The sequence below is a fragment of the Rhinolophus ferrumequinum genome, chromosome X (genome assembly GCF_004115265.2).
Source record: "Rhinolophus ferrumequinum isolate MPI-CBG mRhiFer1 chromosome X, mRhiFer1_v1.p, whole genome shotgun sequence".
Lineage (NCBI taxonomy): Eukaryota > Metazoa > Chordata > Mammalia > Chiroptera > Rhinolophidae > Rhinolophus > Rhinolophus ferrumequinum.
Genome location: NC_046284.1, coordinates 34,953,494 through 34,970,775, shown reverse-complemented (window position 1 = coordinate 34,970,775; position 17,282 = coordinate 34,953,494). Strand labels below are relative to the sequence as shown.

The following is a 17,282-nucleotide window of genomic DNA, read 5'->3' as shown; positions in this document are numbered from 1 at the left end:
AGCATGACAAGAAAAGTGCAAACCTCATCCCTTTGGAAAGAAAAAAATTGGCTGACGAAATATTAATAAAGATTACAAACAAAGTAAGCACTATGACTCAGATTGTAGAGAGCCATGCGATTGAGTTGGTGAACAAATTCATTCAGCAACAGGGCAAGCTATTCAGATGTTTTAAAGCAGATGGCACCACCTCTAAAAACTGTAGGGAGCCTTTGGAATGAGGCTGTGTGGAATGTGGGGGCATTTCAAAGAAGGGAGTTGTATTATTAGGATTAAAGAGTAGGCAATAAGAAGGGGAATTTCAATGAAAAGCTCATAGCATATCCACACAGTAGCATGGAGGTCACCATTTCCACACTAAAATGGTCACATTTCTCTCAGTCTTGACTTTATTACCATCACAGGAATTGATTTAAGCCATCCATGTTCCTCAGTACCAGGCAGCAGTGCTGACGCTTTCAGATAATATGCACATGTAATTGGCTGAAGTGGACTTTATTTTAAAAGCAAATAGTGAGACCTACTCTCACCATGGCAGCCACACCAGAGCCCAGCAAACCTGGGAAAGCGATGCCCATTAAGTTCCTAGGAATTTTAGATTTTGAAAACATTCACTGCACAGGATTCAATATTATATGGTTCATTGGGGTCTGCTTTACCTGGCCTTGGATATTTCTTTGTTAACTAATAGGATTAGAAGATTATGTGATGTTGGAGTAGGAGGATTTATCTTGGTGATATTAGGATCCTGGTTCCATTGTAGGTACAATTATGCAAAGCTAAGAGTACAGACAAGAATTGCCAGAGAATTAATTAAAGATAAGATTTTATATGAAAGTACCCACCTTCATCCTGAAAAACCAGGACACAGCAGCAACTGAGCAGTCTTGAGCATAGAAAATCCAAACACAATTTATTGAAGTCAGTGTGAACAAAGTTGAGATCAACAATGGAAAACATTATGTGTATCATGAAAAGGCTTTTAATCAAGGAAATAAAGTGTGTGTAAGTTGTAAAAAGAAAGGAAGGAAGGAAGGAAGAAAGAAAGAAAGAGAAAAAATAGAAAAAGAAAAAGCACATAGTGAGATTTGGGCATTTCTCGAGATAGGTGAAACAAAGTCACTCAGAAACAATCTTACCCATTTTTGGAATTTTTGTTTTAGATTGCCTTTGTTTAAATGCTATAACAAAATTCCATTACCAGGTAACTTAAACAATAGACATTTATTTTCTTACAGTTATGGAAGCTGGAAGTCTGAAATTAGGGTGACAATATGGTTAGGTTCTGGTGAGAACTTTCTTCCTAATGTGCAGACAGCCTCCTTCTTACTGTGTGCTCATAAGGCCTTTCTTTGGTGTGTGCATGTGAGAGAGAGGGCTCTGGTGTCTCTTCCTCTTTTCATAAGGCTCTGGTCCCATTATGGGGGACCTCATCCTAATTGTAATTATGTCCCAAAGTCCCCACTTCAAAATACCATCACATTGGGGGTTCTGTCTTCAACATATGAATTTTGAGAGGACACATTTAGACCATAACAAAGACTTAGCTTGTGATAGAGTCTTGGGAAAAAGTCAGAAGGGAACCACTCTTTCTTACGTAGAAGCAACACATGTCTTATGCTGCCCAAACATCTCTAAACTCAGGGTCATTTACCTTTTACCTCTGCCAAGACAGAGAGAGAGAGAGAAAGAGAGAGAGAGAGAGAGAGAGAGAGAGAGAGAGAGAGAGAGAGAGAGAGAGAGAGAGAGAGAGAGATTTAATGCTAGCTCTAGCAAGGTAGCTATCAAATACATCAAGCTGAGGGACTTATGTTCAACAGGGATGTTTAAAAAAGCCACTGCATATCATATCTGGTAGTCCCTCAAGCTTTGCAAGAATGGCTTCAGGATGAGGGATTGCTGCACATGCATCTGTGGTATATTAGTTTGCTTGGGCTGCTATAACAAAATACCATAGACTGGGTGTCTTATAAACAACAGAAATTTATTTCTCACAGTTCTGGAGGCTAGGACGTCTGAGACCAAGGCATTGGCAGATTCAGCGTCTGGTACTAACACACTTACTGTTTCATATATGGCTATCTTCTTGCTGTGTCCTCACATGGTAAAAGTCGTGAGGGAGCTCTCTGGGGTCTCTTTTATAAGAGCACTAATTCCATTCATTAGGGCTCGTCTCTCATGACCTAATCACCTCCCAAAGTCTCCAACTCCTAATGCCATCACATGGTGATTAACTTTCAACTTACAAATTATAGGGTACAAAAAAAATGCAGTCTATAGCATGTGGTATTCAAGTTGTGCTATTGTTACCTTCACCCTTCACCTCTAGGAAGGTCCTCTCATTATCAGTATTCCAACTCTACCACATAATAAATAAGCCATGTGCCAAAGGAGAGATTCTTCACATGAGTAAATTTCAACATTATTGTAGAGATAAAATTGGACAACATACATTAATCAGGAGATATAACCATTTTTATAATTGAAAAATTTGAGGCCTAGTGAGGCTTTCAGTGACTTATTCAAGGTCAATAAAGGAATTATCAAGGAAACACAAAGAATGATCCACGTCTCCTGAATCCTAACAGAGTTCCTTTCTTCAAAAGCATACTGCTGACCTGAAAAAGACCCCTAGGGCCTCCTTTGATAGGTATAAGCTAGAAACATAACTAAGGTCATTTTTTATAAAGGAAAGGTAATTAAAGAAAGATAAAACTGCTGTTATTTCTCAAAGATTTGTAGTTCAGTAATATCTGTCACAGTGAATAACTCATGGAACAAGGGACATAGGTGAGAGTCCAAAGGGTAGAGTGAGGCCATCCTGACTTCAATTTTTTTCAAAAGCAAAAGAGAAGCTTCATTACTATTTTAAATAATGTTAGAGATTGTTATGGTACTGTTGCAAAGTACCAGTAGATAAGAAAGCCAAAGAATAGACATTCTTTATAACTCTGAAGGTTTAATAAGAAGGGAGACCAGGGGTGTCAAGGTACAAGTTTGCACTGACTGACCTTTATTTTAAAACAATTAATTTCTATTAGTAAATATATTTAAAATTACATTTCTTTTACATAAAACTGTGAATCTTCCAAAGTACCCTTTATTCAATTAAGCTATTGACATAGTTTCGGACCCTGATAAGCTATGCAGTTCATATACATTGGCAATATTCAAGTACTGTTTTTCTTTTATTGACAAACACTGAAGACTAATGAATTAAGAGGGCCACAACTTCAAACATGAAGTATGTCAACATCAGAGGTGTAAACATGCCCCTAATTAATGAATTTAATAATAATTTCCCTCTGGTTTAAGATATTAAACCAAATATGGTGTTTATAAAGTAATAAGATACATGTACACAAAATACATAAACAAATAAAACAAAAAAATCTAGTTTCAACACACATACAAATGCAGACACAAACAAGAAAATGAGACTTCCAGCAACTTCAGCCTGGAATCTAGAAATAGACAAATAACTAAATAATTAATTAAATAAAAACCTGAAATAGTTCTCCAAAAAGCCCAAGTAATTTATCCCATAGAAGTATTTTATCTCTTACTCAGATTCATATATTCATATATCTATATTAATATATACATGGATATATCTTTGTATAAAAGCAAAACAAACTTACTCATTCTCCCATCTATATAAGATTAGAAGTAGCAAATTAGAAGCTACAAGTAAGTAAAAAAGTTACCATTTCAGGTTGACATACCACAATGAAAAATCACATTCTTGTAACAAGCTAGAGGATAAGACATCTAAGACTATACCCAAACTATTAAAAGCACTGCAGTGTGGGACCATTTGGAGTATGGATGACATATTTCAATAAACACCTAGGACATGATAATGTGTCCTGATGTTTGACGGTCGTATTGATCCATTTCTTCAGTCATCATCAACAACAAAAATTATATTCTGTTAGATTCTGTCTATTATCTGGATATGAATTTATATAAAATATAATTTAATTTCTTGCTGAATTTCTAACCATTTCAGTTATTTTTTTTATGGTATGAATCTTTCCTTTATTTTAATTAAAACTGATGTATATAAGATGTCATGGAAATGGCGATGTGAGTTGAGACTCTTGAAATTTCCCCTGGAATTTACAACAAATTGAACAACTATAATTCCACAAAGGACTCCATGCACAGCAGACAGGCAAGACTAAGTGACGTGCAACTGAAATTATCTAAAGGTAGGCAAATTGGGCAAGGTGGGGAGGATGATAGCAGGAAGTACAGAGACGCATGCCATGCAGGCCCAGGACAGAGACCAGAGCTTAGAGCCCCAAGCACCCTGCATTCTGGAGTTACCTCAGCCACGGAAGAGGGAAAAATTCATACTGCTAGCCACCTTGTGGCCAACAGACCCGACTGAGGGATCAGTATATAATAGAGCTGAACCCAATGCTCATGGCAGAGATCTCAGAGAAAAGACTGAGGGAAGAAGGGGGAAAATGGCAGTTTAGGCACAGAGCCTAGCTGCCCCCTCCTCACCCTCTCACAGCTCACCCCATGCCAACTTCCCCAGTGCTAGAAGCGGAATGGTAGCAGTATCAGATGAAAAGAACATAATATTTGCAGTTCTGAGAACTGCTCACACAATGGACTCACAGCCCAACTAGCTCCAGTGAAGGGGAGAAAGCCTTGGGTACAGGACAGGCTGTGCTGGTGCTTGCCGCTATTGCTGAGAGCCACATCTAACAACCCACACCACACCTGTCCCCACCAATCAAAGCAGATACCTGCAGGGGTAAACAGACCTGCTGAAACACACAGACCCTGAATCTGATGCAGGAAGAGCTTTAGAACTTCAGAAGCTTTCCACATCCCACAATGGAGTCAGTGTCCTGAGACCCAGGCATTTGCTCACAGAGGAAAAGCCACTTTCCAGGGAATCCCCGCATTGTGTGAGAAGTTGGAACAGTGCAGAGAAAATATAACAATACAACGTGGGTAAGAATTAAAGGCTACAGTTAGAAAGAAATTAAGGCATTCTAACAACACCTACTGGAAAGCAAAGGAAAGACTACTTCCTACCAACCTGTGGCAGAACCCATTCCTGTGGATGCCTAAGAAGAGAAATAACAATTTGTTAATTGCCATGAATAACCAAGGTGACATGGCAGTTCCAAAAGAAAATGAAAAGTCTCCAAAAAATTAATTTAAAGACACGGAAATATGTGACTTAAATGACAGAGAATTCAAGATTGTAATTCTGAAAAAACTTAACAAGATGCAAGAAAACACTGGCAGGCAGTTTAATGAACTCAAAAACACAATCAAAGAACAACATGAACATTTTACTGAGAGATTGAAATTTTTAAAAAGAACCAAATAGAATATCTGAAGATTAAACACTCAATAAAAGAAATGAAGAATGAAACAGCCAACTTAGGTAATAGAGCTGATCAGATGGAGGAAAGAATCAGTGACATTGAAGATAGAAATCTGAAAATGACACAGATCGAAGACGAGAGAGACTTCAGACTTAAAAGAAATGAACGAACTCTACAAGAACTTTCTGACTACATCAGACAGAGCAAGATAAGAATAATAGGCATACCAGAAGGAGAAGAAAGGGAGAAGGGAACAGAGAGTATATTCAAAGAAATAGTCGATGAGAATTTCCCAAACATGTGGAAAGAACAGGATCCTTGAATCCAAGAATCAAACAGAACACCTAATTACCTCAACCCCAACAGGCCTTCTCCAATGTGGCTTTCTCCACATTACATTGAAGCTGTAAAAAAATAAAGACAAAGAAAGAATCCTCAAGGCAGCCAGGGAAAAATAGATGGTAACCTACAAAGGAAAGCCGATTAGATTATCATCAGATTTTTCAGCAGAAACTCTACAAGCCAGGAAGGAGTTAACTCAAATATTCAAACTATTAAAACAGAGAAATTATGAGCCAAGAAAAATATATCCGGCAAAGGTATCTTTTATATATGAAGGAGGAATAAAGACCATTCCAGACATCCAGAAGTTGAGGGAATTTTCTAACACAGGACCTACACTACAAGAAATACTAAAGGAGGATATTCGACCACCATCAACAGGGACAATTTGTGGCAATCAAAACATAAAAAGGGGGATAGTAAAGGCCTGAACCAACATAAAGAAATGGAGAAAGTAAGCATGTTGAAGATAACAGAATACTCTAAATATGAAACTTTCTTTTACATAAACTTAACAGTAACCACTAAAAAAAAAAAAAAAGAAAAAAGAAAAGGAAAGGAAAAAAAAGAAAAATCCAGAACTGAAATATGTAACATAATAAAAGAAGAAACAGAGAGAAAACAACTCATAGAATACCACCACACTAAAATAACAGACAACAACAAAAAGACAAAGAAGCAATGGAGACAGAGTCTTACGAGAAAACCAAAGATAGAATGATAGGAAAACCTATCAATAATCACCCTTGTCAATGGACTGAACTCACCAATAAAAAGACACACAGTGTTAGATGGGATTAAAAAAATAAACCCAACCATATGCTGCCTCCAAGAGACACATCTCAGTTGCAAGAACAAATATAGCCTCAAAGTGAAAGGGTAGAAATTGACACTCCAGGTATATGGTATCTAGAGAAAAGTAGGTGTAGTCATACTGATATCAGATGAAACAGACTTCGGGATAAAAAACCAACAAGAGACAAAGATGGTCATTTCATAATGATATAGGGGACTATACAGCAAGAAGACATAACAGTCATCAATATTTATGCCCCCAATCAGGGAGCACCAAAATATACCAAGCAACTACTAACAGAGTTAAAGGGAGAAATTGACCAAAACACAACTATAGTTGGGGATTTAAATACATCATTGACAGCTATGGATAGATCATGCAAACAGAAAATATATAAATAAATACCAACCCTAAATGACATATTAGATGAAATGGATGTAATTGACACTTATAGAGCACTTCATCCTAGAACATCAGACTATACATTCTTTTCTAGTGCACATGGAATATTTTCAAGGATAGATCATATACTGAAACATAAAATTAGCCTCAGCAAATTTAAAAAGACTGAAAACATACCAAGCATGTTCTCTGATCACAAGACTTTGAAATTGGGTATCAAATGCAGAAAGGAAGCAGGAAAAAACACAAATATGTGGAGTTCAAAAAACACAGTTTTGAAGAACAGGGTCAAAGAAGAAATAAGAGTAGGGATCAAAAGATGCATAGAAACAAATGATAATGAAAGTACATCCTACCAAAATTTTTGGGATGCAGCAAAAGCAGTTTTAAGAGGGAAATTTACATCATTACAAATGTAACTCAAGAAACAAGAAAAATCCTAGATAAACAACCTCACGTTACACCTCAAAGAATTAGAAAAAGAAGAACGAATGAAACCCAAAATCAGCAGAAGTAAAGAAGTAACAAAAATCAAAGCAGAACTAAATGAAATAGAGAACAAAAAGACAATAGAAAAAATTAATGTGACAAAGAGCTGGTTCTTTGAAAAGATTAATAAAATTGACAAACCCTTGGCTAATCTCACTGAGATAAAAAGAGAAAAGACACAAATAAACAAAATCAGAAATGAAAGAGGGGAAGTTACCAGGGATGCCACAGAAATCCAAAGGATCCTCCAAAAATACTATGCAGGACAATATGCCACCAAATTCAATAACCTAGAAGAAATAGACAAGTTCTTGAATCATATAGCCTTCCTAGTCTGAATCACGAAGAACTGGGAAATCTAAATAGACCGATCACCAGTAAAGAAATTGAGTCAGTCATCCAAAAGTTCCAAAAAGAAAAGTCTGGGACCAGAAGGCCCAACAAGTGAATGCTACCAAACATTCAAAGACGATCTAATACTTGTCCTACTCAAATGCTTCAAAAAAATTGAATAAGAGACAGTACACCCTAACTCATTTTATGAGGCCAACATTACCCTGATATCAAAACCTGGTAAGGATAACACAAAAATATAAAACTACTGACCAATATCTCAGATAAATACAGAGGCAGGGTAGGCCTGGTGGCTCAGGTGGTTGGAGCGCTCTGCTCCTAACGCCGAGGTCGCTGGTTCAATTCCCACATGGGCCAGTGAGCTGCACCCTCTACAATTAAGATTGTAAACAATGGGCTGCTGTGAGTGCCTGTGGACTGCTGTGTGCTGCCGTGTGCTACTGTGTGCTACCGTGTGCTGCCATGAGTAGCTGGTGGCCAGCATGAATGACTGGCAGCCATCATGAGTGGCTGGCAGCCTATGAGACCTGCTGTGAGCCACTGTGAGTGGCCGACCAATGACTGGCGGTAAACTACTTCAGCCGGGAGGAGCTCAAGGCTCATAATACCAGCAAGGGGCAGGGAGCTATGTCCTACACAACTAGGCTGAAAAACAAGTGCTTCAACAGGAGTGGGTGGGGGGAGGCGGAAGAAGGCAGGAAAAATACAGATGCAAAAATCCTAGACAAAATTCTAGCAAATTAAATACAACAGTACTTTAAAATGTATATAAATTACGACCATGTGGGGTTCATCCAAGGGACACAAGGATGGTTCAACATATGCAAATCAAAAAATGTGATACACTACATAAACAAAATAAATGACAAATGTCATATGATTATATCAATAGAAGCAGAAAAAGAGTTTGAGAAGATAAAAGATCCATTTATGATTAAAACACTTAATAAAATAGGTATGGAAGGAAAATACATTAATATAATAAAGGGCATATATGACAAACCCTCAGCCAATATCGTAAGTAACAGTGAAAAACAAGCCCTTTGCTCTACGTTCAGGAACGCAACAGGGCTGTCCCCTATCACTTTTGCTTTTCAAAATAGTACTGGAAGTCCTAGCCACAGCAATCAGGTAAGAGAAAGAAATAAAAGGCATCCAAATTGGGAACGAAGGAGTTAAATTGTCACTTTTTGCAGATGGCATGATGCTCCATATAGAAAACCTTAAAGACTCCACCAAAAAGCTATTAGAAACAATAAACGAACACAAAAAAGTTGCTGGCTAAAAAATCAATGCACAAAAGTCCATTGCATTCCTCTATACTAACATTGTAAACTCCGGAAAAAAAATTCCTTTTGCAATTGCAACAAAAATAATAAAATACCTAGGAACAAACTTAACCAAAAATGAGGGCAGTCGGTGACCACAGGATGGCCACGGGGTTTGAAAATTAATCTGGGGAACGTAATTTGGTGGTTACCAGAGCGTAAGGGGGTTGGGGGGTGGGGGATGAGGGTGAGGGGGATCAAATGTACGGTGATGGAAGGGAAGCTGACTCTGGGTGGTGAACACACAGTGTGATTTATGGATGATGTGATTCAGAATTGCACAACTGAAATCTATGTAATTCTACTAACAATTGTCACCCCAATAAATAAAAAAGAATAAAAAAAAAAAAAAAAAAAAAATGTAAAGAACCTATATACTGAAAACCATAAGATATTTTTAAAAGAAATTGAGGAAGACACAAAGAAATGGAAAGATATTCCATGTTCCTGAATTGGAAAAATCAACATAATTAAAACAGCCATATTACCCAAAGCAATATACAGATTTAATGCAATCCCCATCAAAGTCCCAATGGCATTTTTTAAAGAAATAGAATAAAAAATCATCAGATTTGTTTGGAACCACAAAAGACCCCAAATAGCCAAAGCAATCTTAAAAAAAAAAGAACAATGCTGGAGGTATCACACTCCCTGACTTTAGCTTGTACTACAGGGTAACAATAATCAAAACAGCCCGGTTTTGGCAGAAAAACAGACACATAGACCAATGGAATAGAATTGAGAACCCAGAAATAAAACCACACAAATACGGACAGATAATTTTTGACAAAGAAGCAAAAAACATACAATGTAGAAAAGACAGCCTCTTCAATAAATGGTGCTGGCAGAACTGGAAAGCCACATGCAAAGGAATGAATCTGGACTGCTATCTCTCACCATGTACCAAAATTAATTCAAAATGGATCAAAGACAAGCATAAGACCTGAAACACTAAACTGCCTAAAAGAAAACCGGTACAAAACTTATGGACGTTGGGTTCAAAGAGCTTTTTATGAATTTGACTCCAAAGTCAAGGAAAGTAAAAGCTAAAATAGATGAATGGGACTATATAAAACTAAAATGCTTCTGCACAGCAAAAGAATAAATCAACAAAACAAATAGACAACCAACTGAATGTGAGAAGATTTTCGCAAACAACACCTCTGATAAGGGGCTAATATCCAAAATATATAATGTAGTGATACAACTCAACAACAAAAAAACAACAATCAAATTTAAAAATAGTCAGAGGACCTGAATAGACATTTCTCCAAAGAAGATATACAAATGGACAATAGACATATGAAAAAATGTTCAACATCACTAATCAGCAGAGAAATGCAAATAAAATCCACAATGAGATATCATCTTACACCAGGTAGAATGGCTATCATCAAAAAGACAATATGTAATGGAGAGGCTGTGGAGAAAAAGGAACACTCATACACTGTTGGTGGGAATACAGATTGGTGCAGCAGCTATGGAAGGCAGTGTGGATGTTCCTCAAAAAATTAAAAATAGAATTATCACATGACCTAGCAATCCTCTCCTGGGTATCTACCCAGAAAAACTGAAAACATTTATCCATAATTATATATTTGCTCTGGTGTTCATTGCAGCTTTATTAACGATGGCCAAGACATGGAAACAACCGAAGTGTCCTTCGAAAGATGATTGGATAAAGAAGCTGTGGTGTATATAAGCAATGAAATACTATTCTGGCATCAGAAAATATGAAATAGTAGCATTTGCAACCACATGGATGGATCTTGAGATTATTATGCTGAGCAAAATAAGTCAGACAGAAAAAAGTAGAGAACCATATGATCTCACTGATATGTGGTATTGTAAGAGACTGTTAGCATGTGAGACTGTTAGCATGAGAACTGCTATCTTCAGGTCAGGGTTAACAGCCCCTAGCCTGAAACAACATAATTATAAAATTCCAGGATGTGGGCAGTTGCAGCATGGCGACTAGAAGTCCTGTAGCTTATCTTATACTCCTGGTCTCCTTGTCCTGCAGTAAATCTTATACTCTTTGAAGCTATGCAAGTCCTGTAGCTTATCTTATACTCCTGGTCTCCTTGTCCTGTAGTAAATCTTATACTCTTTGAAACTATGTAACTCCTGTAAGTTTATCTTGTACTCTCAGAAGCTATGGAAGGCCTTGAAAATGCTATATAACCCCTTGGCTTTAAGTGTTTGGGGTCCTTGTTAAAAACCCGCTGCGTCGGGCAGAGACGGGGACCCCAGCCGGCTGGTAATAAACCTCGCTGTGTGACTTGCATTATTGTGCGGGTTCTCTGTCTGTCTGAGGGGGACAATTCCGGATCTTAACATTTGGGGGCTCGTCCGGGATGCCCCCCCTCAGGGGAACAGACAACTCCCGATACCGAGGTTTACATAGGGAACCGCGGAAGGAGGTTTGGCCACCTCCAATAGGGGAGGACTGAAACAGGTCCTCGACCGGAGAGACTGAAACAGGTCTCTGCCCGGTCCCAAACAGGGGAGGACTGAAACAGGTCCTCGACCGGAGAGACTGAAACAGGTCTCTGCCCGGTCCCAGTTGAGAATTCTCACGGGAAGGAAAGTGCGGGTTACGACCCTGGAGGCTTCGTTACTTGAAGTCGTGGGAGACGTCCCCGACGAGAAGGTGGCCCAGCGACGTCCACAGTGGACGCCGTTTGGACGGGCCCTAGGTAAGGATCTTGAGCGTGGTGAGACTGGTGTGATTGAAACGGCGCCTGTGGATGTGGTGTGGTTGACCGGCCGGTGGGTGTTGAAGAGTCCTGTGCGAAGTTGTGTATTTGCTGGCACTGTGTCTTTTGTCCTTTCTTTTGCCTTTTCTTGGTTTCTCTTTGTGACAATTATGGGACAGGTTCAGGTAACACCTAAGACCCTGCTCCTGAACCACTTTCCTGAAATCCTCGCCAAGGCTCGTAATCATGGTGTAGAAGTGAAGAAAGGTAAGTTTGATACATTCTGCTCTGCAGAATGGCCTACTTTTAATGTGGGCTGGCCCCCCCAGGGAACTTTTTCCCTAGACATTATTAAGAAGGTCCGAGATATTATTAATCGGCGCCATCCGGACCAATATCCCTATATTTTGATGTGGCAAGCCTTAGTAGAGAGTCCTCCCTCCTGGCTTAAGCCCTTTATCCCCGACAAGCCAGAAGATCCCCCCCTCCCCCTTAAAGTCCTGACCGTTTCGGGACCCTCCCGCCAGTCGGCAGTGCCCACGGCCGGCCCGAAACCCCCGGAGAAGCCGACCCAGGGACCCATCCTTCAGGAGGGGTCAGACATATACCCCTCCCTGATAGACCTAGATCTGGAAGAGACCCCCCCTCCTTACGCTCCGGTGGCGCCGCTCCAGCCGCGGCGCGCGCCCAGCCCGATGGCGCCGCTCCCGCCTGAGGCTGCCGCTCCTTCCGAGCTGCCTCACTCTACCGCCTCCCCAATGGCTCCCCCTCCCCCGGGTTCCCCTGCCCCAGCTCAAGGGCCGGCGAGGGGATTGAGGCCTCGCAGACGCCGGGAAGAGACCCCAGAGGAGGAACCGTCCTCCTCCACCTCCGCTGGGGCGCCGATTCTCCCCGTGCGAGCACTAGGAGGAACTAGTCCAGATAGGGAGCGAGCATACCAGTACTGGCCTTTTTCTAGCAGTGATCTGTACAACTGGAAGGCTCAAAACCCTCCTTTTTCTGAGGACCCGAAAGGCCTAACTGACCTGTTCGAGTCTGTCATGCACACACACAGTCCCACTTGGGATAATTGCCAGCAGCTTCTTAAGACCTTATTCACCACCGAGGAGCGCGAGCGAATCCTCACCGAGGCCAGAAAAAATGTCCCCGGCGACAACGGAAGACCGACGACCTTGCCGAACCTGATAGACGAGCGCTTTCCCCTGAATAGACCGGATTGGGACTTTGGGAACGCAGAAGGTAGGGAGCGTCTCCGAGTCTACCGCCAGACTCTTATGGCAGGTCTCCGAGCGGCGGCACGCCGCCCCACCAATTTGGCCAAGGTAAAAGCTATAATGCAAGGGGATAATGAAAGCCCGGCCGTGTTTTTAGAACGCCTCTATGATGCTTACAGACAGTACACCCTGTTGGACCCCCTGGCAGAGGAAAACCAGTCGGCTGTAATTATGTCCTTTATAAACCAGGCTGCCCCAGATATTAGGAAGAAATTGTACAAACAGGAGGGACTGGGAGAAATGTCTATCCGGGATTTAATGAAAGTAGCGGAGAGAGTCTTCAACACTCGAGAGACTCCCGAAGAAAGGGAGGATAGAATTAGAAAAGAAAATCAGGAATTACAGGAACGAATCAGGAAGGAAGACAGAGAGCATCAGAGTAGGGAGAACAGGAGGCAGCAGAGGGAGATGGCCAAGATCTTGTTGGCAGGCGTGCAAAGCACAGTCAGGGTAGGACCGAGTCCGGCCGGACCAGCCCGACCATGGAGACCGCGGCCCCGACTGGATAGGGGACAGTGTGCAAACTGCAAAGAGTATGGACATTGGAAGAGGGAGTGCCCCAAGCGCCAGGGCCAAACAGGGCAAGACGCACGGGTCCTGCTGGCGGGGATGGAGAGTGACTAGGGGAGACGGGACTCGGATCCCCTCCCCGAGTCTTGGGTAACTGCGTATGTGGAGGGGAAGCCAGTAGGATTCCTGGTAGACACAGGAGCCCAGTACTCAGTTTTGAATAAGCCCACAGAGCCCTTATCTCAGAAAACCAGTTTGGTGCAAGGGGCAACTGGGTCCAAGGCTTATCGGTGGACTAGTAGGCGCCAAGTAGACTTAGGCCGCCACCAAGTGACCCACTCCTTCCTAGTTATCCCTGAATGCCCTGCCCCCTTACTGGGGCGCGATCTCCTGACTAAGATCAGGGCTCAGATCCATTTTGAGCCGGATGGCATTAAGCTATTGGATGGCCAAGGACAGCCCCTCCACATTTTGACCCTGTCTCTTGTGGATGAACATCGCCTGTTCGCCCTGCAGGACAACCCCTACAACCCTCCCTCTACAGAATGGCCCCGTGATATAGATTATTGGCTTAAAACATACCCTCAGGCGTGGGTGGAAATAGCGGGTGTGGGCCGGGCGGCCCGCCGAGCACCAGTAGTGGTGGAACTTAAAGCCTCAGCCCAGCCTATCCGGATCCGCCAGTACCCCATGTCTGCAGAGGCGCGGAAAGGGATTGCCCCGCACATTAACCGTTTACTGGAAGCTGGAATACTGAAACCTTGCCATTCTGCCTGGAACACCCCACTTCTCCCCGTTAAGAAACCGGGGGGAAAAGATTATAGGCCAGTCCAGGACTTGAGGGAAGTAAATAAGAGGGTTGAAGACATCCATCCCACGGTCCCCAACCCTTATACCTTACTAAGTCACTTGCCCCCTTCACATGTCTGGTATACTACCTTAGACCTAAAGGATGCGTTTTTTAGCATAGCCCTGGCACCCAGCAGCCAACACATTTTTGCCTTCGAATAGAATGATGGCAATACGGGAACCCCCGGGCAGCTGACCTGGACTAGACTACCGCAAGGCTTCAAAAACTCTCCAACTCTGTTTAATGAAGCCCTAAATCAGGATTTGGACTCGTTTCGCCAGAGCCATAATTCAGTTACGCTCCTGCAGTACGTAGATGACTTGCTTCTGGCGGCCCCCTCCGAAGCTGAATGCCGACAGGCCACTGGAGACCTCCTCCAGGAGCTGGGGCAGTTGGGCTATCGGGCCAGTGCAAAGAAGGCTCAAATATGCAGGCAAACAGTCACCTACCTGGGGTATAAACTAAAAGAAGGAGCCAGATGGCTGACAGAGGCCATAAAAGAGACTATTCTTAGACTTCCAGTCCCGACCTCAGCACGAGAGGTCCGTGAGTTTTTAGGGACGACAGGCTACTGCCGGCTGTGGATTTTGGGGTATGCTAAAATAGCAAAACCTCTGTATAAGGCAACCAAGGATAAGGTCCCTTGGGCCTAGGGGTCAGACCAACAGAAGGCCTACGATGAACTCAAGGTCGCTCTCCTAAGAGCCCCGGCTCTGGCATTGCCAGACCCCCTGAAGCCCTTCACTCTCTTTGTTGATGAGAGGAGGGGAATAGCGAAAGGGGTGCTAATGCAGCGTCTGGGGCCCTAGAAACGCCCGGTTGCCTATTTATCCAAGAAGCTAGATCCAGTTGCAGCAGGATGGCCCCCGTGCTTAAGGATCATTGCGGCAGTAGCCCTAATGGTGAAGGATGCTGATAAACTCACTTTTGGGCAACATCTGAAGGTAGTAACCCCCCATGCGATCGAGGGGGTCCTGAAATATCCCCCTGGTAGGTAGATAACTAATGCCCGACTAACACATTACCAAGGACTCTTGCTAGATGCACCCCGGATCATCTTCGCTGAACCCACCGCTCTGAATCCAGCCACCCTGCTGCCGACCCCGGATCTGAGAGCTCCCCTGCATAACTGCCAAGAGATCATGGCAGAAGTCACCCAGGTGCGCCCCGACCTCCAGGACACCGCACTACCCAACAGTGAGTTAGTATGGTACACTAATGGAAGCAGCTTCGTTATAGATGGTGTGCGGAGGGCAGGCGCAGCGGTAGTAGACCAAGGGGGAAACATCATTTGGAATGCCTCGCTTTCCCCGGGGACATCAGCACAGAAGGCCGAACTAATCGCGCTGGCGGAGGCGCTGGAACGGGCCGAAGGGAGACGAGTAACTGTCTACACCGATAGCCGCTACGCCTTTGGCACTGTCCATGTGCATGGCGCTATCTACCGGGAAAGAGGCTTTGTTACAGCGGAAGGAAAGACTCTGCGCAATCTTCCTGAGGTACGAAGACTGCTGATGGCTGTACAAATGCCCCGGGCAGTCGCAGTTGTCCACATCCCTGGGCACCAGTCTGCCCAGACCCCGGAAGCTAAAGGAAACCGGCGAGCGGATAAAGCCGCCAAGGCAGTGGCAGTAGCTTCATCAGCTTTAGCACTCACCCTGCCCACACCTGAGCTCCCTCGCCTGCCCCCGCGACCTAACTACACTCCAGAAGACCTGCGATGGATCCAGAACCACCACTGCCCGGAATCTGATCAGCAGGGGTGGCATCGGGATACAGAAGGAAGATTGATACTGCCGGCACAGCTAGGACTGTTTCTTCTCTCCAACCTGCATCAAGCCACCCACTTAGGAAAAAAGAAGTTGCTGACAATTCTCGAGTCCGCCCGCCTCCGGTTTCCCCGACAAGCGGCTCAGATTCAAGAGATTGTAGATCAGTGCATTGGGTGCCAGGCTATGAGACCCAGTAGGAAAGGACCCCAACATACAGGTACGAGGGTACGGGGAAGAGCGCCGGGACGGAGTTGGGAAGTGGATTTTACTGAGGTAAAGCCTGGGAGGTGTGGGTATAAGTACTTGCTAGTAATGGTTAACACATTTTCGGGCTGGGTGGAAGCCTTCCCCACGAAACGGGAGACTGCCCAAGTAGTTGCTAAGGCATTACTAGAAGAAATTATTCCCAGATATGGGGTTCCTGAGGTTTTAGGCTCCGATAACGGCCCAGCTTTCATCAGTAACGTCCTACAGGGACTAGCCCGAGCGATAGGGATCAATTGGAAGTTACATTGTGAATATAATCCCCAGAGCTCAGGGCAGGTAGAGAGAATGAATCGGACTCTAAAGGAGACCTTGTCCAAACTAGCCATCGAGACTGGCGGGGACTGGGTAACCCTCTTACCCTATGCCATCTTCCGGGTCCGGAACTCACCATATGTACATGGTTTGACACCTTTCGAAATTCTGTATGGGGCACCACCCCCCATTATTGTTCGTACTCTACTAGATCATAACCCCAATGTGGCCCCAAGTTATCTGGCCAGTTTAAAGGCCCTACAAGGGGTCCAACATGAGATATGGCCCCTAGTGAGTTCCCTGTATGAAATTAAGGACGCCCCGAACCCGGAACATAGCATCGTTCCAGGGGATTGGGTATGGGTAAGGAGACACAGGTCCCGGACACTGGAGGAAAGATGGAAAGGTCCTTATGTGGTTATTCTGGTTACCCCCACTGCCTTAAAGGTTGACGGCATTGGGCCTTGGGTCCATCACTCTCACGTGCGCCGAGCCAGCCAGCTGGAGAAGACGCAAGCTAAGGAGTGGATCGTACGGCGACACCCTGATAACCCTCTGAAGCTGCAGCTCTCCCGACCTCGGGGAAGCGT

The 17,282-nt window shown here is 43.4% G+C and overlaps 1 protein-coding gene across 1 annotated transcript; it reads left to right on the top strand.

Moving 5' to 3' along the window:
- Positions 1-531: 531 nt before the first annotated feature.
- Positions 532-881, top strand: LOC117021729 (cytochrome c oxidase assembly protein COX20, mitochondrial-like). The gene is made up of 2 exons (XM_033105390.1): positions 532-550; positions 685-881. The coding sequence occupies exons 1-2, from the start codon at positions 532-534 to the stop codon at positions 879-881; spliced, it is 216 nt and encodes a 71-aa protein (XP_032961281.1).
- The last annotated feature ends 16,401 nt before the right edge of the window (positions 882-17,282 follow it).